The sequence below is a fragment of the Diabrotica undecimpunctata genome, chromosome 5 (assembly GCF_040954645.1).
Source record: "Diabrotica undecimpunctata isolate CICGRU chromosome 5, icDiaUnde3, whole genome shotgun sequence".
In the NCBI taxonomy this organism is placed as follows: Eukaryota; Metazoa; Arthropoda; class Insecta; order Coleoptera; family Chrysomelidae; genus Diabrotica; species Diabrotica undecimpunctata.
The window spans coordinates 105,345,077-105,370,226 of record NC_092807.1 but is presented as its reverse complement, the minus strand read 5'-3'; the positions used below and the strand labels follow the sequence as shown (position 1 = coordinate 105,370,226).

Genomic DNA, 25,150 nt, shown 5'->3' with positions numbered 1-25,150 from the left:
TATACCAAAATTCTCAACTTTTTCCGCTCTACATACAGGTAAAACCAAATAAATGATACGACTTACCATTCAGCAGATAATTTGTGTAATAAACAAATAAGTTACACCTAATCAACTTTTCGTTTTCAAATAAAACAATATATCGCTACTTACTTCCATAAAATTAAAGTTCTGTTGCATGTAAAACAAAGTAAGCCCACATATATTATTATGTCAGACAACAATATATTTCTACTACTGCAAACCATATTCAGTAAAAAGGTGATAAGTGTCTTTAATACATTTTACGTGTATGATTTATTAAAATTTCTCTTTCATATCGACTAGTAAAAACCTTTAAGTACACTTACTTCATTCTACTTGAAAACGGGTTGAGTTAAAATTTAGAAATGGTTACTAAGCTAAACCCATAAATGATCTTTATAACACATACACAGATAGAATAACTGAAGAGAACAGTTCAATTCTTGATGATTCTGAGAACAATATAGTCTCAATGATGGAATCCATTTTTGATATTGACTTTTCAGATGTAGATCCCACATATCAGCCAAGTGAAGAGATCTCTCTTGGAAGTCTATATGATTTACACACTTTGATAGCCTAAATAATGAGAAAAAAGATACTGAAATAGGTGCATCCACGAACAATTTAGTGTCAACTGAAATAGCTAGTTGGATATTAAATCTACTTCTTGACAAAGTATGGAAAGACGTACGTCCACTAAAACGTTGGAGAAAAGCTAACCCCAAAGATTGGGTAATAAATGTCGCAAAAAGGAGGCGTGCTGAGGGTTTGCCTTATAAGATAAAAAAAAGACCATAGACCAGCAATGCCAAAACCAGTTAATTGTTCAGAGTGCTTTTACAAATGTGCCAGTTATTTCAGCGAAGATTACAAACAAAGACTATGTCGTGATTATTGAAAGTAAGAATATGTAGGCCTGAAACATTTTCTTATTGCACGTATTAAAACGGAGCCACCAAAGAGAGTCGTTGCAGTCCGTTGAAGTTTAAAAAACCACGTGCATTTTCCAAAAAGTGTTACTTTTCTTTGAATGGTCAAGACATACAGGTATGTGAGAAATTTCTTTGTAAGACACTTTGTATATCGGAGTCGTTAATACAAGATGTTGTAAGAAAAACTGATATTCTAGGCTGTTACGGATACGGATAAAAGAGGCAAGCATACACCGCCAAATAAAACAAGCAGTAAAACCCGAAAAATCGTGACGGCTCATATTGAGTCTTTTCCAACCATGGGCCCACATTATATTCGTCAAAGTTCAAAGCGTAGATATTTGGACAAAAATTTAAGTATAAGAAAAATGTACCAACTTTTTATAAATGACTATGTGCAGAAGAAACTGGAAGGTGTTAGCGAAATTACATATCGAAGAATATTTTCTAACGACTATAATTTAAGCTTTTTGTTGCTAAAAAAGATCAATGTTTAGTTTGTAATAAATATGATAGGGCTAATCCAACTGACAAATCGGATTTAGAAGACAGTTACAGAGAACATTAGAAAAGAAAAGAAGTATGTAATCTTAAAAAACAAAATGATAAGAAAAGATCTAATGAACAAAGGGATTTTGTTTCAGTTACTTTCGATCTACAGGCCGTACTACAGATTCCAAGTGGATTGACTGGAAAACTATATTATTCTCGAAAATTATGTGTCTACAATTTGTGTGTATATGAAGCCGCATTACCAAATGCAGCTTACTGTTTTGACTGGTCAGAAATTAACGGTAGACAAGGAAGTTCTGAAATAGAAAGCATTATACTCCACTACTTATCAAAATGTGTTCCAGAATATGTAAGTGAAATAAGTTTATTTTCTGATACCTACAGAGGACAGAATCCGTTTAAATATTATTGAACACAAATTTTTAGATTCTGGACATTCCTATAATGAAGTTGACTCTATGCAGAGTAGTAACGAAACCGCTAAAAAACACAGATCTATCTATGGGATGCCAGATTACTTGTCTGTTTTTCAAAATGCAAGAGGAAATAGAAATATCAAGGTTGATGATAAAAAAGTATGTATAGAACCATACAAATGTAAAGAATTTAAATACTAGGACTTTTATGATTTAAAAAATGTGTCACACACTTTAATTAAAAACCGGACAAAAGACCAAAACGGCGAAAAAATAATGTGGTTGAAGATAAAAAGAATGAGATTCGTGAAAGGAGAGACAAACAGAATTATTTTAATTGTGACATGTCAACAAGCTTCAATTATTTCCTTACTGATACTGCACGGCAGTCAACAAGGAAAAAGCACGCCAAGTTATCAGCTAATTCAAGCAATCTTGAAGAACTTAAGCACTATATGATGCACATTTGAAAATTAGCATAGCAAAAAAGAGAGATTTGGTACAGCTATAAGCTAGTAAGGGAGTGATACCGGAGGAATACCACGGGTGGTATCGTAATTTGAAAACGGGAAATGATGTAACAAACATCTTGCCAGAGCCTGCTTTCAGTGACGAATCGAACGAGGAAGCCTCATAATAATAATATTGTTATTATTATATTCGAAATAAATTTGATTTTTTCTATAAAACTGCCTGTCATTCATATAAACAATAACTATAACTACACACAGCTGTTAATAAAATTTTCAGGGAAAACCAGTTAAATGTCATAAATATCGACTAATACCTTAAAACATTGCTATTACCTAGTAAAAGCCTCATATCTCGATCACAAAACTGGACAATATTATACTTGGTTTATTATATTTGTGTTAAATATGTTATTTGAAGAGTAATTGATTTATCTAGATTTACAGGTAAAACCAGTTAAGTGATAGCATTTCCAACTTAAATTTAGGATTAGTCAGATAGGTGTCTCAACTTTTTCAAACTAATGATAGAATATCATTTCAGATATATGCATCTTTCACTAGAATACCTAATATCAAAAACAAGCAGACTGCTTAATTCACAATATGAAACTAAACTTTAAAAATGTTTTTTCTCGATTTCGGTATTCCGACATTTACCTGGTTTTTGCAGTATACCTACGATATAATGTAATTACTGTATGGTATTTTTTATTATTAAAATAATTAATTACATATTTTTTTTTATAAAAATGGAGGGCAAGGTTACCTATAGGGTGGGGTAACTTTGCTCCACCTCTTAAAAGCATGAAATTTTGTATAATAACATATAGTTGGAGCAAAGTTAATGGGTTGCTTATATTAACATTGCTCCAAAGATATTATTTGTGCAAAAAAAACTAAAAAAGAAGGCAACCTTATTTATTTGAAAATAATAAACAATAGTAAATGTTAATTATAACGTGAAGTTAATTCAGGAATCGTAAAAGTTCCTCTTTTAGAAACTGGCTTTAGAGTATTAATACAGCCTACTACATCAGTCCATAGGTAAATCAGTTCATTCTTGTTTGAAGACCACTTCCACAGTTTGACCATCTAAGTGTGAGTTCCATGTTAACTTCCTGTCAAGGGTAATACCAAGGTACTTCACATCGTCAGAAAAATTTAGACTGTAGTTTAGAATCCTTGAGGGTATTAAGCCCGTGATTCTTCTTTTCCTGGTAAAAAGGACAATATCTCTTTTCTTAAGATTTAGTATTACTTTATAGAGAAAATAAAAGAAGAGAAAAGTAGAGTATATTTTGCGTTCATCGGCCAAAAGATCTTTTATTCAGTTCCTAGAGCGAAAGGTTTGCAGAACTTATAGAGAAAGGACAATAAGAAGACCAGAGTTTCATAACAGCAAAAGCAAAAGCATAAATATACAATAGCGTTTACTATGAATACAATTTCATAAGCTTCTATAACTAACAACAAAAAATATTTGATTTTTAAAAACTATTTGCGATCTAGATAAATATACTATTTCTAATTGAATTGTTAATTATTTTTCAAAGAGAAAGACATTTTCAAAAAATGTCCAAAACTTGATACACCTATCTCGTCGTGTTTTCGCTCGCAAGCGATTGCTCGTCATCTCCACTGCGTTAATGATGTCGAAAATCCCAAATCCCGAAGTTTTAGCGCGACAGCGACGGTGGAATTGTGGCAGAAGTGTCTTTTGTGGTGTAAAGAGCACTCACAATGCATTTTACCAGCTGTATCCGTCCTCCGTTTCCGCAGATTAGCAAAAGTGGATAATTGACTAAGAACTCGGCGGGAGATTAACGGAGATTTTTGCAGACAGATCGCTATAAATTGGAGCATTTATTTAAGGATAATGCGTGACTCGTTATAAGAGATACCAGCAACAGCTGATTTTGTCATTAAAATATGTACAACCTAATTTTTTTAAGCAGCGCAGCGTCTAACAAATTGTATACTAATGTGTGTGGATTTGAAATATTTCATATCAACGTTTATTTTTCCATTTCAGGTATAGGTTATGCTGTCGTCTTGATAGCATTTTACGTTGATTTTTACTACAATGTTATAATAGCGTGGGCTTTGCGATTCTTCTTCGCCTCATTCACAAATCTTTTACCATGGACAACGTGTGACAATTCTTGGAACACCCCGAACTGCAGACCAGTAAGTACATTTTGTTATTTTATTTATTTTTTATATTACGCTAATAATTGCAAACCTCAACAAAAAAAGGAGGTTAGTTTTTGTATGTGGGTATATTTTATTTTATAAAAACCCTTAAAAGGGCAACATTAAAAGCACGAACGTTTTCGGAACAACTGTTCCATCATCAGGTTAAAATACAGGTTACCATGCCTGAGCCACCAAAATATTTGGGTAAAAACCCTTTAAAATGAAATGTGTTACCAAAGATTGTACATGATGTTGATAATATTATATGATGTTTAATATTTTAATTAGATTTTACTTCAGGTAACATACACCCATGCTTAAGTGAGTTCCAGTGTCCGGAGAGTAAACCTCTTCAAACGGACTTCAGCTGGCAACAAGTCCGTTTGAAGAGGTTTACTCTCCGGACACTGGAACTCACTTAAGCATGGGTGTATGTTACCTGAAGTAAAATCTAATTAAAATAAATATTAAACATTATATAATATTATCAACATCATGTACAATCTTTGGTAACACATTTCATTTTAAAGGGTTTTTACCCAAATATTTTGGTGGCTCAGGCATGGTAACCTGTATTTTAACCTGATGATGGAACAGTTGTTCCGAAAACGTTCGTGCTTTTAATGTTGCCCTTTTAAGGGTTTTTATAAAATAAAATATACCCACATACAAAGACTAACCTCTTTTGTTATACGTGGTATACAGCCAGCTACAGGAATTATTTTTCTTGTGGATTTTGTCAACAAAAAAGTTATTAATTGTATTTTTCTTTTTTATTGTCTTTTACTCGTTTATTATTTTATTGCTCTAATTATGATTCAGAGCAACATAAACATTAGGACACCTATGACTAATGTCGTGTTAAAATACAAAAAAAAATATTTTTTATGTTATTAAGTTTTAATTAATTTTAAATTAAAAGCAATTACATGACATGTGCATATGTAGGTCAAACGATTAGCATCCTCTAGCATAGCCTTAAGCTAAAATTGGGCTTTTTTCTGTGTCAGGAGTTGGATTTTTATTTATAACTGAGTAAAATATACATTTTATCGAAATACAAAATAATATTGATGATTGTTGAAAAGAAAGTTGTGATTGTGTGAAAAACTCTGAACTCAAACAAAAAAATTCAAATGATGAAAGACAAGTCAAATCAGGGGACATAAAATAAAATACAAGTTACAAAATCTAAAATTAAACACGTCCAAATCATTATGAAAATTTTTAAATGTGCTGTATACGTGGAAACTCTGTTTTTTGTTGTTAATTTTGTTTTTATTTTTTGTCGGACAAAACAATTTTTAATTTCACAAATTTATATAAAAATACAATTTGGATTGTGAGTACCTATCTCTGCCCCCTATCAATAATATCAGATACACAGATGATACGGTAATACTAACAGAGTAGGTTGAAGAATTATAGGTTTTGATAGATAAGACTGTGAATAAGAGGAAGGAAGGACTATAAATATCACAAAGACAATTCATGAACATTGAAATGGCACAACAACAAAAGGCGTTAGGGATTAACGGCTAACTCGTCAAAAGGTGGACAGACATATATACGTATTACGCCGGACCTTCTTTTTCTTCTTCTTCTCGTAGCACTACAACCCGGGGTGGGTTTTGGCTGACTGCACAACTTGCTTTCATCTTGAACGGTCGTCCATAATAGTTGGGTCAGTGGGTAGACCCATTGTTCTTAGATCTGACCATATATTGTCTCTCCATCACATTCGTGGACGTCCTAAGGGACTTCTTCCTGTGGGGGCTTCCTCCCATATTAGCTTGGCAAGGCGGTTATTAGGGAGTCTATGGACATGGCCAGCCCATCTTAGACGTTGGGATTTAATCTCGCCGGCCCTTGGTCTATCGAATATCAGTGGGCAGCCAATGACCTACGACGCTCTAGTTTAGTCTAGAGAATTTAATTGCGCCTCGAAGTAGTATCGAGAAATTTCCAACGAAATCTGTGAGCCAACGGGACAAAATAAATAGGAGAAATTCAATCGTAGAGGGTTAAAATTAAAAGTAAAAACAGTGCAACAGACAAGAAATTAAATCAAGAATAGTAAAAGCCCCATCAACATTTAATAATATGATAAAAGTACTTTGCAGTAATAATCTAAGCCTACAACTCAAATTACGAATACCGAAGTATTATGTGTTTTTGGTGTTATTGTACAAAATGGAGTCATATACGCTAAAAAAGAACATTAGCAACACAACAGAAGCGTTGTAAAAATTTATAATTTGCTTATTGGGGTTGAAAGGGGACACCGAACAATTACTGGGCTTAGGGATACCATGGTTTGGTTGAGGAGTTGATTCGTGGATAAGGATTCCTTTAATCTATAAATATTTGTTTTTTGAGAACGATTTCGGAAGTGGAGATTGAAACGTCAATAAGCTTATTTTAACTTCAATTGTAGCTTATTCCGATTAAAATAGTAATTACTTTAAAATGTCGTAAGAAAATAGCTTCAGAACAATATTAAGGATTCCTTGGGAGGACTGGGACGCCTAACTAGAAAAAAGAAATCAATAAAATACTTACAGAGATGTCCTGGGCAACACTAAACAAGAAGATTCCTAAACTATTTAGAATAGGTCACCGTTTAAAAAAATTCCTTTTAGAATTTTAGTTAGGTTAGAAACTAGGTTTAAAGAGAAACATTACATATTTATTTATTTAAATAAATAGTTATTACAAATAAAAATATGCAAATTTATCAACAAACCTTACATTAATTTTAATCTTCTAACAAAACAGAATTAAAACTATGTTTATTAACAAATGGTACATTGAACTTTCTAAGAAAAGAAACTTTAAAAATATGGTTATGTACCAAATGACAGAAAGATGTAATACACTAAATGTCGAAATGAACTTCTAAACTTTTCTGAATTATTAATTAATAATCAAAGGTTAATTTTATTTAAAAAAAAACTAAAATATGACAATTAGCTGATACATCTGTGGCTTGGTACAAGAAGTGCCTAAGTCACTTTTTTGCACCTTTGACATTTTTGTTCTAAGTGTCTTAAAAAACCACAACGGTTTCAGTGCCTAAGAAATGCCTAAGTCTATCTAACCTTAAAAATCACATTTTTATAAAATCAAGAAATATCTATTTCTCAAAGCCTCGTTTAAAATTAGTACTAGAAATACCTTTGTAGATATAGGTTTTCTGGTTAAACTGAAAGTTTGTACAAGAAATGCATAAGTCGACTTAGGCATTATTGAGATTTAAATTTTTAATGTCAGAACTGCTTATGTCGCAACAGTCATTTCTTGTTTAAATGTATGGTTTTTGCACCGGCAACACCACAACGTTTGCTTAAGGGTTATTGTATATTTGAGATTTGTGTAGTCTCTATGTCAAATTTAAAGATAAAGTGCTGGATGTGATATTAATTTTTGCCATTGATTACGAACCATCCCATGAGTCGTCATCTGGTGATAAGTTAGTTGAGAATCCTTTCAATACTCGCACAAAAGAAGGCAAAGGAAGAAATGCATTGACAAAAGAAGAGAAAAAGAAATCCAAGTGGTTGGCAGAGTAATAAACGTCGGGATGTAAGAAACAAGGGAAACCCTTATTTTTCAACGTCAAATAAGTTTGTTCTGAAAAATTTTTATAACCTGATTGCTCATGTAAACGGAAATATGTCGAGATACTTTCAGAAAGTATTAGACTAAGAATTTTTCAACAATTTTATGCACTAGACGTAAATTCTCAAAATCAGTTTATTGCTCAGAATTTTAATGAAGTTGACAAAAAAGTTGAAAGACTAGACACAATTGACAGCCAAGCAAAAGGCAGTTTACAATTTTTTGTTTCCTAAATGATGAGGGACAAAAACTTAAAATTTGCTGTACTATCTTTTTAAATGCTCTTGATATAAAACCAGGAAAAATAAAAGTATTAGCTAAGAAGAAAAGAGACTGTACAGATGGTATCTGCCCTGAAGACCAAAGAGGAAGGCATGGACACCAACAGAAAGTCACTGACGAAGCATTTACGATAATAGAAGACCATATTAAAAGTTTTCCTTCGTATGTAAGCCATTATTCAAGATAACATACTGAAAAAAAATTTGTCTCAAGATTTAAATGTTTTGAAAATGTATTTATCGGCTATGGCTATACAAAGATCATTATAGTTCCCACAATGTAACACCTGAACTAAAGTCATTTTATAGAAAAATATTCGCCGAAAAATTTAACGTGTCATTTTACCCTCCTTCTAATGCTTGTGCAAAGTGCTATCGGTATAATTCATTAATTGATACAACTTCTGATTTGCGAGAACAAGCGCGTTAAGTCGATTTATTGTATTCTAGTTTAATGTCCATGATTCAGCTCCATAGTAGAGTGAACTGTGTATATAGCATTTAATTAGCCTTATTCTGAGGGCCAATGTCAGATCTTTGCTGCATAAAAACTTTTTCATTTTCACGAAGTTGGCACGTGCTTTTTCAATTCTGACTCTTATTACTGCAGTATAATCGTTATTTTCTGTGATTATCGTTCCCAAGTAAGTATATGTATATATATATATATATATATATATATATATATATATATATATATATATATGTATATATATATCTTTTTACCCTCTTAATCTGCTGGCCGCCTACCGTTAATATTTCGTTTGTATTGTTGTTCTTGCTAATTTTCATGAATTTGGTTTTTTTGATGTTAAGAGAGAGTCCGTATTCTCCACTATATCTTAATATTTTGTTCATTATTCGTTCTAAGTCTTCCAAGTTGTCGGCTATTATGACTGTATCGTCGGCATACCCAATGTTGTTAATTAAACTTCCGTTCACTTTTATGCCGACTCTCTCTTTTATCAAAGCTTCTTGTATGATTTCTTCAGAATAAGCACTAAACAATAACGGCGACAGTATGCAACCTTGCCTGATTCCTCTCCTTATCTCCACTTCTTCTGACACTTCTCTTCCAATTTTCACATTTGATCGTTGGCTGTAGTATAAATTTGATATGAATGTTACATCCATCACATTCAGATTCTTGTTTTTGAGTACTTCTATCCAAGTAAGTCGATCATGTTGAACTTTATCGAATGTCTTGTTGTAGTATATAAAGCATACATAAAAATCTTGATTAACATCCAAACATCTTTGGGTCAGCACGTTAAAAGAAAAAAGTGCCTCTCTTGTGCCCACTCCATTCCGAAATCCAAACTGGAAATCACTTATATCCATCTCCAGCTTAGCGTGTATTCTATTATGGGTGATTTTTAGAAGGGTTTTTAAGGTATGCAACATTGGACTGATCGTTCGATAATCACTACATGTTTTGGCATTTACTTTCTTTGGTAGACATGGTAATGCTGATGTCAGCATTTCACGTGGAATGATTTCTGTGGAATAGATTTTGTTTAGTAGTTGGACTAAAAGATCGATGTTTTTTCATTGACCAGTTTTAACAATTCACTTGATATTGGACCTGGATTGGATCTATTGGATCCAATCCAATAAAATATAAACATTATTTTGAGAACAATTTCCGAAGTGGAAATTGAAACGTCAATAAACATACTTTAATCTTTAATTGTGGCTTATTCCCATTTAAATAGTAATTACTTTAACATGCCACAAGAAAATAGCTTCAGAACAATATTCAATTTCTTGTTTTGCTTGTTCTGTCTTGACAACATATTGCTTAATTTAACGCTTCAAAAAGTTATAGGAATACAAAAAAATATTCAGCGTATTTACCCGATGTAAAATGAAATACAAAAACTACAATATGCTTCCTAATAATGGATGTTTTGGGTAACATAATATTTTTGCGAAACAACATCAACAATATGAAATATGGCAAATTTTTTATTATACATGACTTCGCTGCAAAGGTAAAATTAAATTATTAGGAAAAATGTAGTTTGAAGAAATATACGATAAAACACTATAGAATAAAAGTGAGATAAAATTCTCAGCGCAATGGCGTTATCTGTAAAGGAGAAAAGAAAAAAGTAAACAAAAAATTTTTATTTAAAAAATTTCGTTTCTGAAAAGTATATTATTAAACCTTTTATAAAGGAAATTTTTTAATTAAAAATTTTTTGTAATGCATTGTATACAGTCAATTACAGGAATTCAAATCAAATCAAAGAAAAGTTTCGTGGAGCCTTTTTTTTTCTTTTTCTTTATGTACCCTCACCTCATTATGCTTATCGTATAATTGTGCTGGCGTCCCTGATGTCGAGCAATTTGTGTAAGTTTTGCAGCCAAAATAACTTGTTTCGTCCGATGCCTCGTCTTCCTTCGATCTTTCCTTTAACGATGAACCATAGAAAACCATACTTATCGTTTCTAAACTCAGTTTAAGCGGCGTTGTGTTATCTGATGTACAAATTACTCTATATACAATAGATGTCTTAGCCTACACCTGAAAATAGGTTCTTAAATTAGCAAACTGTTTATCCACTTGCTCACCAATATCCATAAGTCCTGTTCCCCCTTTATACCACGGTAATGTGGTTCTCTCTACTGCACTTGGTTGGTGTTTTTGCGCCTTTGTGAGAAGTGTTCTTAATTCCCGCTGAAGACTTTCTATATTACTTTTTGACCACTTTATAATACCAAATGAGTACGTATTTATTGCCTTAAACAGATTTTATTATTAAGATATGATCGATTTAGTTGTTTTACTCTTCGCTCAAACTTAGAAGTTGGTCCGGTTTTCATTTGTTTAAGGTCCATTTTACGCTCGTGCTTTACTGCAAGATATTTATGCATATCATTTTCATATAGAATAAATCAGTATATCTATGTTTTATAGACCTGACAAAGGCTTTCGATCGCATCCAAGTCGAAGACATCTTATACCTACTGCATAAAAGAAACATACCAATCAATATTATACAAACGATCAAAAACATCTACTTTATTGTATACCAGTACAAAGCGGAGTCAGGCAAGGCGACTTGTTAAGCGCTTTAATATAATAATGGACGAGATAATACAAGCAGTACGTAAAGATCATGGTTACAGAATGGGGAACAAAGAAATCTAAGTATTATATTATGCAGATAACGCCGCCGCATTAATCACCGAGACAAAAGACTAGCTCCAAAGATTAACACACATCTTCAATACCACAGCCAAGAAATACAATATGACAATAACAACAAAACTACTTTTTGTAGTTACACCTATTGTAACCAAAAAAATAAATCAAAAGGGGTACTTACATTGATCTCCTGGACAAACATAACACAAGAAGGTTCTTAAGCTATTTAAAAAATGGACGCCACTTACAAAAATCTTTCTGCTTGATGAAATAAAGGCTGTTCTTTTCTGAATTTCACTAAATGTTATTTTTTTCCTTTAAAAGTTCTGGCATTGGAAATAGACTCAAAATTTACTGCAACACAAAAAAATGCATCTCACACTGCGAAAATAATGTGGAATAACCTGGGACAAACAAAATGAGGGTGGAAGCTAGGCACTAGATTATCTTGATCAATCTTCGAAACTTGGCTTTTTAAAAACTCAAGTGCATTGGAACCATGTGAGTATCTTTTAAAGTTGTTTGGAACGCCATTTTACGAATCCCTTAGGTGAGAGACGGCACGAAACAAAACGCCGTGGAACACCTGGGAATTCCTGGGTAAGGGCTAAAAATACCCAGAAAGCATCCCCAATCGCAGGGGCCGCGCCTGATATGAGAACTGATAAAAAACTACCTCATGTTATTTTATATTAATAATATTATTATTATTTTACATTTACTTATTTAAAAAAAGTATGCATTCAGCCATATAGTGTACAGGTATCAAAACCTTACCTTTGCATTTTATTTCTTAAATTAATTTTAAACTTGTTGAAATAAAGTGCCCCTATATACAGTATCTGGTCGAATTATTAGGCCAAGCATTAAAAATTTGCATTTTTTTACTGTTATTATTTTTTCGCATAGACATTTAATATAGTATGATAACATTATTGTACTATTTTAACGTTGGCAACACTGCCCTATCCGTCATTTCTAGACAGCATTGCGACCTGTCAACTAGTGTGCATTTTATAACCTCAAATACTGTCTGTGAACATTTGAATTCTAAACGGTTTTAACCTGAAATTTTATTGCAGAGGTGAGTTATTTTATCCTTTTTTCTATAATTTTTTAGATTATAAACATATGCAATAAATTTATTGGTACAATTAAGGATCTTATACATTTTTAGATGGGAAAAACGCTGATCTGTCATCAAAACGAGTAGGCCAGGTATTTGGACTCCTAAAAGCTGGACAAATGTCTAAAAATGAAATAGCAGCAATAGTAGAAGTATCAAGAAGTTCTGTAAGGTATATAAAACAGAAAATTGCATCTGGAGTCAGTTTGGATCCAAAGCGTAAGGGTTACAGCGGAAGACATCGAGTCTCCTAGGACTGATTGCAAAATAAAAGATATTTGCCTATTAAACAGAAAGAAACCACTCCGAATGCTTACCCAGGAGATATGAGATGAAGGAATTTGTGTTTCGGAAAGAACAGTTCGTAGGAGACTGGTCGAAAACAAACTGGTAGCTAGGACACCAGCTCGAAAGCCAAGGCTTACTCTGGCTATGTTAAAGAAACTTTTCGAATGGCCACAAAAATACAGAAACTGGACAGTGGAAGACTGGAAAATTTGTGTTGTTTTGCTTGAATATCAATATTAAAAACAAAAAACATGAGCATTTCTAAAAATTTTGTTGATTTCATGTCTGCTACTCGGAGGAATCCGTTTTTCAAGATTTGACAAAAAAACGAAGTTTGTTCGGAGATGTCCCAACGAGAAATACAAGCCCGACTGCATTGTGCCTACCATCAAACACCCACCGTCACTCATGGTCTGGTCTGTGGCTGTCTCTACGTCGTGGAAACACGATGAGACAAGACCAGTACCGGAAAGTACTCGAGACGAGACTTTTGCCGCAGTTACAGAAATGGTTTCCTGGAGAAGAGGAACCCATATGTATGCACTATGGTGCTCCTTGCCACAAGGCTAATAGTATTTCAACTTATTTAAAACAAAAAAAATTAAAGGTCTTGACTGACCAGGCAACTCGCCTGATATGACTTGAAACGCTCATATATAAGTGGAATCATAATACTTACCTCCAGGAAACTATTCAAGCCTTTATCGAGACCATGCGTCGACGTGTTTAAGCTCTTTTAGCAGCCAAATGCGGACATATAAAATAATAAATTTATCTCTACTTTGTAAAAATTATACTTTTTTAATAAATAAAAATTTTCTGTTAACTTTTTTAGTACAGTTTAATCAACGATCATAATATACATCTTTTTACTTATAAAAAACATGTTTATTTATTTCCATTATGTCGTATACTAACCTCGTAAAAGATGTATATATTTTTTTTTTCAGTTTGAATTTCCAACTAGAAACTATTCCGACTTCAATCGGTCCGAGCTTGCAGAAATATCAGGTCCATCGGACTCCCGCTTTGCATCAGCTGCTTCGGAATATTTCAAGTAAGAGCATTAAACTACCACTTAGGTTTTTGTTAACATAAAACGGAGGAAAAAGGTCGATTCTATACAACATTAAACGTTCAATTTCACGAATAGTTCTAAAAGAACGTTCCGGTCAATATTCAGACCATTTTCTTTTAAGTTAGTCAAATTATTTTAAATTAAGAGGATCATTGGAAGATCTATTAATGTAATAGCAGTAAACATCGATTTTATTGCCTAAAATCTATGTTTATTGCTGAAAAGAAAAAAGAGAGAGAAGTGTTAAAACAAAAATTTTATATTAACGTGGACTTAAAGATATTGAAAATACTGCTTAAAGATAAATTTGAAGATGGGGAATTTCAATTTATCACGATTCCATATTCAAAAAGTCTACATGTCGGCATTTTAGTGTTATCGGAGAAACTACTAATAACTTCGATCAAGTCTCTATTGAGAATAGTAGAGGAAATCTTAATAAAATGTCAAACAAATGATTTCTTTTAAATACAAAAGGATCCAACGCAGAGTAAAACCTGGAAAACGACAACAGTGTTATACATTTACGAGGGCCATTCGTAAAATAAATTTCCCATTAATTTTAAAAATATTCAGCTTTATTTTAGTGTATATATATATATATATATATATATATATATATATATATATATATATATATACATATGTTGTAACAAAATATTTTGCCACCACATGGGGTATTACTATGGTGGTTGAGAATTGGGGATAGAAATTATTGGGGCGGAGATAGGGCTAGCAAAATAATCGATACTTGTGCGAACTGCACTCAGGGTTTGTTTGGAGAGCTGCGGTCGTGGATAAGTAATCGCAACGTGGGGCAACTACAAAAAATGAAACAAATTGATACTTACATAAATCTCCTGGACAAAAGGGCAAATAGAAACAACAAGAAAGACCTCTAGCCATTTAAAATGGACGCCGCTTCGAGAAAACTTCCCGCTGGAGGAAAGAAAGGTTCTTCCTTCCTTGAATTTCACTCTGCATAACGTCTGGGGTCGGAAACTGGTTCTAATAAAATTCGTACTATTCGAACAAAAAACTTCATCTCCATACTATGAAAGAACTGACCATTTGAGGTTGAAGCTCGAGGTTGAACACAAAACTTAAAAATCTGCCTCTTAAAAGACTGGAACAATGTGGGCATATTTCAAATTTGTTTTAAATGACACTAATTTCTTGGGTACATACTTAAAAAAATAAAAATAGTGGTGACTCTTTTCTAAATTGACATATTACATAGAGTCTAGTCCACTATTTTTATCAAATTTTGCCGGTCTCTGCAAAACTACATAACGACGTCTGTCTTCAATGGGCCATCTTTCAAAGCTGACTTGCGTTCCCCTCGACCTCAATATCTGCCGGGGCCAGTTTCTCTCCCCTTTCAAATCTAACCTGTTCTCGCAACCGGAACAACCCAAATTTCTCGTTAAACCTATAATAAAACGACCTTGACTCAAACTACTTTTCAAATTGTAGAAATAACATGTACAAATCGATAAAATCATATTTTGGAATTTTTCTTCTTTTACCTCACAATGTTAACAGGAATATTTAATACTTAGCCCAGGGACGTCTTAGAAAATTTTTATACTTGCATATCGATATTTTAAGTAATTTCAACATGCTACTATATATATATATATATATATATATATATATATATATATATATATATATATAAATATATATATATATATATATATATATATATATGTATATATATATGTATATATATATGTATATATATATATATATATATATGTATATATATATATATATATATATATATATATATATATATATATATATATATGTATATAGTAAATCTTTTTTAATTTTAGTCGAGCTATACTGGAGCTTCACCAAAGCGAAGGACTCCACGATTTGGGTGCCATCAAATGGGACATTGCGCTGTGCCTTTTAGCTGTATATGTTATTTGTTACTTTTCTCTGTGGAAAGGTATTTCCACTTCGGGAAAAGTGGTATGGTTCACAGCTTTATTTCCTTATGCCGTTCTGTTAATACTTTTAGTTAGAGGGATCACTCTGCCTGGGTCTGCGGAAGGGATTCAGTACTATTTGAATCCGAATTTTAGTGCCATTGGATCTGCAGAAGTAAGTATTTTTAAACCTATATAAAAGTGTAAAATATTTCAGAAGTATAAAGATTTTATACATAAACAAGATAGACTGACAAGTTCAAGACATGATAAATACTTTAAAAAACACAGTAATATCTTAGAACATTTTTTGGTAGAAACAACACAGAATGCTATGGACGAAAATGAGTGTTTAAACTAATGAATAAGTTGAAAATAAATTTGAAACTTTAATCCAAAAATAGGATATACAGAAGAACAAACACATTGATGGCAAAATATCGAGTAAAACGGAAGGAAGAATGCGGAATGTACAGGTCAAAAAAAAGAGTCGATAGACTTCTCAAAATATTGAAGACCTAAATAGATAAATGATGTAGAGATTTTATAGAAACTTAAATTTTACAGGATTAAAACATTAACCCGAAACACTCAGTGTAAAGACAGAAAGACACCGATGAAACTCTATTAACAAACAAGCAAGGTATAATGAAACTGGAAGAGGAACATTTGGACTTATTGTATTATATCTGTTACACTAAAAATTATAAACAAAACAGTAACAGCAATCGAAGATGGAGAATATGAAGAAAATCAACAAAATAATCTACCAAATTTTGTTCAAAATTATTATTGCTTAAACTAAATTGTCATTTAAAAATGTATAAAATCAAGGCAAGTCTATAAATGAACGTAACAAAGTGCAAAAGTTTGTTTAAAAAGACTTAGGGATCGATTCAAACATCGTTACCATTGAGGATCAGTCTTATCTATCAATATTGTAGATCAGTTTTTGTGCTATTAGAATATGTATAGTCAATCACTAGCAATAATATTTTATTATACTCAATAGTGGCTGGAATAACATGATGCAAGAATATATAAATATTGTGTTGGTATAATATATTGTTCCTTTTCAGGTATGGGTGGACGCAGCCACTCAAGTATTTTTTTCGTTGGGTCCTGGTTTTGGAGTTCTGCTAGCGTACGCTTCTTATAATAAATACCACAACAATGTATACAAGTAAGTAAACATTATTGTTTATCAATTCCCTATATTTTCTGCGGTTTTGTTGCCTTGAGGTAATTGCACCCTTTATATTTATACCTATAGGCCTTAATTTATTTAAAGGTTAGGTTAGGTTAGGTCATAATATACAAAGCATATTTTATTAAGTTTACTAAAATAAAAACGATTAGTGAATTTTCAGTTTTTGTATTTTTGCAAAATTTGGACATTTATTCTTAATTAGTGTAGTAATTCGATATGAAAGTGTTATATTACCTATCCGTTGCATTCTTATGTCATTAAGCAATTGTTAAATTCCAAATTTATAAATATTGTGCCATAGCTTAAATTCAATTACGCCTACAATATTCGTAGCTAATGATGCTTTTAGGTTAATTTATCAGTTTTTGAAATATTGTATAAATTGTATTGTATTCTAATAAACCAAAGACTTATGGATAGATCCAAAAATATAATGACCATAGCACTTTGAGCAACTTTGCCGTTTTCGTTAATTATGTGCAAAGAACTCTTTTTAAATCGACTGTCCACATATCACCCTTGCATCGTAGTTTTTGATAATAACTGATATTTTTTACCATTTACGGAATTAAGGAACAAAGGGTTTTGTGATTTTCAACCACTTCGAGCAATTACTTAAAAAGTTTTTTTTTCTTTATTTGTTTTCCCAATTTCATTCATTCCCAAAATAATGATAAAAGCCTGACAATTAACGGTAAAACTTTAGAAAGAAGTTGAAAACTACAATTATCTTGGCACAATAATTAATCACTCAAACGATTACTTCAAAGAAATCAAAGTTCAAATAGAGAAAGTACGAACAAACTTAAAAAAAATGAGGAAGGTAATTTTTGCAAGAGAGCTAAAATTAGACTTGAGAGTTAGGCTGGCAAGGTGTTATATTTTCTCGACTCTGCTTTACGGAATAGAAGCATAGATACTTAACATACTTCAATTAATTATACAAGGGAAAACCCAGGGCAAGAGAAGTGTAGAAAGGAGAAGGATCTCATGGTTGCGTAACTTGAGGGAATGATACGGATGCACATCAATCGAACTATTCAGAGCGGCAGCATCTAAGATCAGAATAGCCATGATGATTGCCAACCGGAGATGGCACGTAAAGAAGCAGATGACTATCATACTAGGCAAAGGGATATTTTTCGTACAGGAAGTATGCGGAATTTTGATGCACAAAGATGCATATAAGCGTATAAAAAGCTGCCCAGTAATATGGAGGAAAGTCAACTAGGAAAATTTAAATTTGAACTGAAACAATTACTTTTTGATAACTACTTTAAGACCAATCTTATTTGAATCATTTAAATTTCTTATTGTATATTCTTAATTAATGGAAAAAACCATTGTACTAACATAGATTATTTGATTAAATTTTGTAACTATAAATATATTATTTAACACTCGGGCGGGCGCGCTTTTAAAAATCACAAGAGTGGGCGCGCGGCAGCATTTTATGTCGCAAGCAGAAAAAGGATAGAGTAAATTCAAAAGATGCAAATGTATCCTTAATATAAAGTTCTAAATAACTATAAACGTGTGATAGTTAAACCAAATCATTTATTTCAAAAAAGTACAAAAATAAAATATTACGTTGCAGCATAATAAAGTAACAAATCGTATTCCTAAAACAAAATATTTTTTGCTAATATTCCTTATCTTCCACTTGAGTAAGTATACAATTTTGGCAGGTGGTAGTCTTAATGTTGTCCCCTTGCATACAAAATGTTTACATATATTTTCGTCATCTTCGGCAATGTAGATTAAATAAAATCAAACTCAATATATCCTCGGCATCTGACAAATTATCAGCCAACTCTTATAACTCTGTAGCTGCCAAATATTTTTAAGAATTTTTATACCTACAATTTTTTCTTACCATACAAAATATAGTCATTTGAGAAAATCGTGACGGACAAGCAGATGTAACTAGTATGACTAGTAATACTTTACGGAATCTTAAAATTATTAAAAAAAAGCTTATGGTTAGCCGGTAAACTTAGGTAAAATCCGGATGGTTAAGCTTTATAAAACCATTATTAATGTAGTACTCATAAAACTATTATAGCTACGGCTCTTGGTTTATTAATATGTATTTGAATTAAACCTTTATATTGTGAAATTAATAAACTAGAAATTAAAACTATGTTCTCTCATTTTGGCATCAATTTCCCGTAATATAACCGTTCTTAATTTTATCTTTTTGTTTGTCATTTCAGTCATCCATTTAAGCATTCTAATTATCGTCATTTGCAGTCGTCCTTCCTCTTTCTTTTTAACTGCCCATCATCCTGGTGTAGTAAGTGTTGTGGCATTTTTATATAATTTTCCTTTTGGTTTCATCGGAATCTTCCTTTCAAACAACAAACTTCATTTAAATTCTGAATATTTGGAAGAATATTTGATTCTCGTAATATAATGATGATGTTGAAAGATCATTAACAATACTGCTGATATTAGGTCCTAATTTTTCCGTTATAGGTAATTCACGGTTACTAGAATTTTCTAAAGTTTGGCGGAGGTGCGAAGATAAATTGTTTATTATCTTTGCCGGAGTCCGTCTCTAATTGCATTTCTCTAGAAGCTTCTGTCCTGGATCATAGCAATATGGATCCTGTTAACCGACATGTCTTGCCTAAAGGTCTCGGCATATTATCGTGCACGTATAGTTTCCGGTACGTAGCGTTTCCAGTCCAGCAATCGGACTGCGCGTTCACATTTTCATAGATAGAACGTTTCAGTTTGGTTCGGTGAAGATATGATCTCGCTTTTCTCGGCAAAAATTATGTGCAATTACTCTTCTACTTAACGATGAAGAAAGAAAAACTGTAGTAAAAAGAAAGTTTGAAGTACATCCAATGCTAAGAGAAAGGAAGAAGAAAGGTGAAGACTTTATACAAAGAATTAATTGATGACGATGAAAAATATTATGGATATTTTAGAATGAATAGGATTCAGTTTGAATATGTTTTAAATTTAATTACACTTTCAGATAAAAAACAAAATACTACATTTAACGAAGCCATACATATCAAACCAAAAAGTATTTTTAAAAAGAAGAGGTATCACTTTCGTACTAAAATCCAAATTGTTTATCACTTCCGTGATTAATTGTCACAAAACAATAAAAACACATGCATATATGACAAAATAGCCTCGAAAATTATTTTTTTAAATACTATCTATCAAAATCAAACAAATACCTAAATAAACAACGAGGGGAAAACGACGGACATCTAATTCACATTATCCGTACCAACCGGTTACGACTCGTTGCGTAGCCGTCGGCATCAGTAAAATATTGTTTTCGAATATACTGAACGGAAACGTTAGGTGTCTGATACGATACGTTCCGGACAGTGTGAGTTGTTCATATTTAAAACCATTTAAATTATGTTTTTCGGAAACTAAACGCTACGTGCTGGAAACGCAACGTGCATAATAATATGCCACGACCTTAAGTGTCTGCTACCAGGTCGTCTTTGGTCTTTCTCTCCTACTTCTTTCAAGAAATTGCAATTCTTCGTATTGTATGATTAGTACCTCGACGTTGAAAATAACAACCATCTTAACCTATGCTTTCACATTTTAGTATCAATTGTCAATCTTTTTTTTGTCATTTCAAATATAAATAACTTTACAGAGTTAAGCTAAGGTTTAATCCTTGTGGTATACCATTTTCTTAGGTGTTTATTTGCGCATATATATCCCGTTAACTCGTAAGTTTGAATTTTCTGTTTTTCAGCAAATTTAAGATATATTTCAGTACGTTTCCTCTTTTTGACCCATCAGTTGTTTTAATGACATTTCAAATTTTATCATATGTTTTATTTATAACAAAGAATATTTCGATTTAACGTCTACAAGATTTTCTATGGAATGATGTTTTCTTATATTTTGCGGATACTGCATATAAGTTAATAATTATTTTCTTATTTCAGAGACGCAATATTAACGAGTGTAATAAACTCAGCCACTAGCTTCATCGCTGGCTTTGTTATATTCTCTGTGCTGGGCTACATGGCTCACGCTGCTGGTAGACCAATTCAAGAAGTAGCCACAGAAGGCCCGGGTTTAGTTTTTATTGTGTATCCAGCAGCAATAGCTACGATGCCTGGCAGTATATTTTGGGCATTGATATTTTTTATGATGTTGCTCACACTAGGTTTAGATAGTTCGGTGAGTATTTTTGAACATACTTTTTACTATTTTTATTGTTAATAAGCCACAATTTTAATTTAAAATAAGTTTATTTTGGCGTTTCGATTTCCACTTCGGAAATCATTCTTAAAATACAAAACATTGTGATTTTGGAAAGAAAATCAGATTATTTCTAAGCATGTATAAAAAAATAATACCTGTATTTAAAAATGCCGAATTTCAAAGATATTTTAGATGACTTTTATGTACCATTTTATTAGTTAATATTTTTTTAACGTGATCTATCTGCATTACAGTTTGGTGGTTCAGAAGCCATAATAACGGCCCTCAGTGACGAGTTCCCGAAAATTGGACGAAACAGGGAAATTTTTGTAGCGTGTTTATTCACCCTTTACTTCCTAGTGGGCTTAGCATCGTGCTCGCAAGGAGGATTCTATTTTTTTCTTCTACTGGACAGGTACGCCGCCGGCTATTCTATGTTGTTTGCCGTATTTTTTGAAGCTATAGCAGTTTCATGGATATATGGTAAGTAAGATTATAAACAATGTTTAATATTTTTCTAAAATGCTAAGTAATAATACAGTAAAACCTCCCTTAACCGAAACCTTTTTAACCGAAACATCGTTTAACCGAAACGGCTGACATTTTCAATAATTTCGTCAATAATAAGTAAATTTTTATCGCAAAACGTAACAATTCTATTAATTTCCCTCACCGATTGCTGCCTATGTGTGTTGGGAAATCAAAAAAACCAAGAGCTCTGAAAGATATTTCCGAAAAAGCATTTCCAGTTTTTTATAGAAGCCAAAAAAGCTCATGGATGTCGACCACTTTATTTTCAGAATGGTTCGAAAATGAATTCGTCCCAAGTGTAAAATCCTTTTTTAAATCAAAAAACCTTCCCTTCAACGAATTGTTGCTTGTTGACAATGCGCCAACTCACCCCCAAAATATACAAAATAGTGACAGTTGTCAGATTTTTGCCACCGAATGTCACGAGCTTAATTCAGCCGTTAGACCAGGGAGTAATAAAGACATTCAAGAGACATTATAGTATTTTTTAATACCAATACTTTGACCAAGAATACTGTAAAACACAATGTTATTTTTAACCGAAATTCTTGTTATCCGAAACGGCCTCGCCCCCCAATTATTTTTATTAACAGAGGTTTTACTGTAGTTTTAAACGGAAAATAAGTGGTACGATTAATCTAAATGAACCAATCAGAACCAATGAACAACGTGACGAAGAAGTAGAAAAAATAATAACTACAAATGTTTAATAATCAGCAAAGAACTGCTTTGAGCAAAGAAAAAGAAAATCCAGAAAAACCAGAATATTTAAGATATTGTCCCTTTCTACTAAATCAAATGCCTTGTATATATGCCTTTATACTGTCTCATTTTACATTAGTGATTTGTCTATTAGAGTTTCTATTTACTCAACTATTATTCTGATTACGACCTTTCTCGCTTTGCATAATAGTGTTATAGGTCTCCAGATCCATTTTTACACATTTTCTTTTTTTTTGTAAGTATGGTTTTATTGTGATTTCTTGTAGCTATTCATCATTCCATATTATGTATGTACAGCACCATCTTTAACAGCTTAAGATGTAGTTTTGCTATTTCTATTAGAATTTTTTCGATTAAGGATGCCTTCAAATTTTTTGCATGATAATTGTTTGTTTCTTTCCTGGTTTTCAATTATTTTTTCGTTGATTCCAACAATTTTATTTGTTTAGCTTGTCTAGACTCTTCTTCCAACCAAATTATCGACATTGTTTTACCTATTAACTCGAAATATTTTACTGTACTATTATTCGCACTGTTTGTGTCAAACCTCTCCCTCTTAGGAGGCTTGTAATTTGGTATAACTTTGGTTTGGTCATATTGTTTCTTTTTGTTGCATCTAAGGTCTATCTGCAAAGTATTCTATATAGAGTCGTTTATCATTTACGGCACTTTTTTGCTTTATCTCTAACGCTGTATTTTTCAGACTGTTCTTTTCTTACTGGTTGATCTTACTATTAATTTTAATTTTATCTTCTTGCAATCTAAAATTTTCCTGGTTTCGCTTCGTCATCATAATTTGTCACTTTTTTTCCAGATAAACAATGGTCTTTTTTTGGTCTTCAATTAGATTCTCAGCTGTTTTGTAAATACTTTTTAAATGTATTGTGCATTGCTTATATGCTATGTTGTTTTACTTCGAGAAGATTGCGTATTTTATTTTTCAAGGCACTTCTATATTTTTCCTGCTTTCCCTTGCTGTATCAAACTTTGCCCTTTTTCTTCTATTGCCCGTGTAAGTTAATATCAAGGTAATCTTTAGTGTGGTGTTATAATCCGAGCTTATATCACCTCCCCTCATCGCTCTAACAACCATCCAGTTCCAGATGCTTTCTACGTTGTTTTTTATTTTTGCGCTGGAATAATGTGCCTTTAATTACTAATTAAAGCACTACTACAAGTCCAAGTCGATCCTGTTGACCTTAACATTATACAAATCTATGCACCAACCTTGGACAAGCCTGAAAATTAAGTAAGATAATTGTACAGAGGGATTAAGGAGTTAATGAAACTGATCAAGAAGAACCAGACACTTAAAATCATGGGAGATTTCAATGCGAAGGTAGGGCGAGGACGTGTTAAAGATATCGTGGGTGACTTTGGCTGCGGAGATCGAAACTAGAGAGGTAATATGCTAATCTAGTTCTGTCAAGAAGAAAAATTAGTCATTGCGAATACCTGGTACAAACTGTCACCTCGGAGACTCTACACCTGGCAGTCTCCATAACATACGCATGACAACATTGTAAGAAATCAAATTGATTTTTTATTGATTAATTGGAGATACAGAAATATATTGCAAGGAGTAAAAACGTACCCTGGAACAGATATCGGATCTGATCACAATCCCGTAGTAGGAAAGTTGAAAATTAAGCTTAAGAAAATTAAAAGAAATCCATAAAGAAAACTGATATAAACAGCTTAAAACAACCTAACGTTAAACTAAAAGTCACAGAAAAATTAAATAAGGCAATAGAGGATATCAAGGCAAGATCTAAACTTCTTCTTAAAGTGCCCTCTCCTCAATGGAGGTTGGCTACTACAATTTTAAAATCTTCTCTATCTTCAGCTGTTCTTATTAGCTGTTCAAAATTTAGCCCTGTCCATTGTCGGATGTTTCTGAGCCACGATAGTCTTTTCCTTCCTAGGCCTTTCTTTCCCTCGATTTTTCCTTTCACTACAAGTTGGGCATATTGGTACTTATTATTTCTCAGTATGTGGCCTAGGTATGATGTTTTTCTAACTTTTACTGTGTTAAAAAGTTCTTTTTCCTTGCCTATTCTATGCAGCACTTCTTCGTTTGAGGTATGCGATGTCCATGAAATTTTGAGCATTCTCCGGTAGATCCACATTTCAAAGGCCTCCAATTTATTTACGGTTGATGTTTTTAGGGTCCACGTTTCAAATGCATATAGAAGAGTCGACCAGACGTAGCATTTTGATAAACGTAGTCGAATTTCGAGTTTTATTCGAGAATCACAAAGCAGTTCTAAAGAGATCAAAAATTCAAAAATTTTTCAAGAGATCAAAAATTTTTCAAAAAAAAGAGATTCAAAAGATCTAAACAACCGGCCAATATAGAAGACAAATGGAATTGTATTAAAAAAGCTATCGTAACCACCACTAAGTCTCTGATCGCTTCCCAAAAGTACAAAAAGAAGAAT

At 32.4% G+C, this 25,150-nt stretch overlaps 1 protein-coding gene across 1 annotated transcript in view; it reads left to right on the top strand.

Annotated features, from left to right (window-relative positions):
* The window catches only part of DAT (Sodium-dependent dopamine transporter), a 97,542-nt gene that overhangs the window by 48,322 nt on the left and 24,070 nt on the right, over positions 1-25,150 (top strand). The window contains exons 4-9 of the mRNA XM_072532462.1: positions 4,394-4,548; positions 13,978-14,084; positions 15,947-16,220; positions 17,125-17,228; positions 21,194-21,431; positions 21,710-21,938. Coding sequence (XP_072388563.1) covers positions 4,394-4,548; positions 13,978-14,084; positions 15,947-16,220; positions 17,125-17,228; positions 21,194-21,431; positions 21,710-21,938 — 1,107 coding nt within the window. The remainder of the gene's footprint in view (positions 1-4,393; positions 4,549-13,977; positions 14,085-15,946; positions 16,221-17,124; positions 17,229-21,193; positions 21,432-21,709; positions 21,939-25,150) is intronic.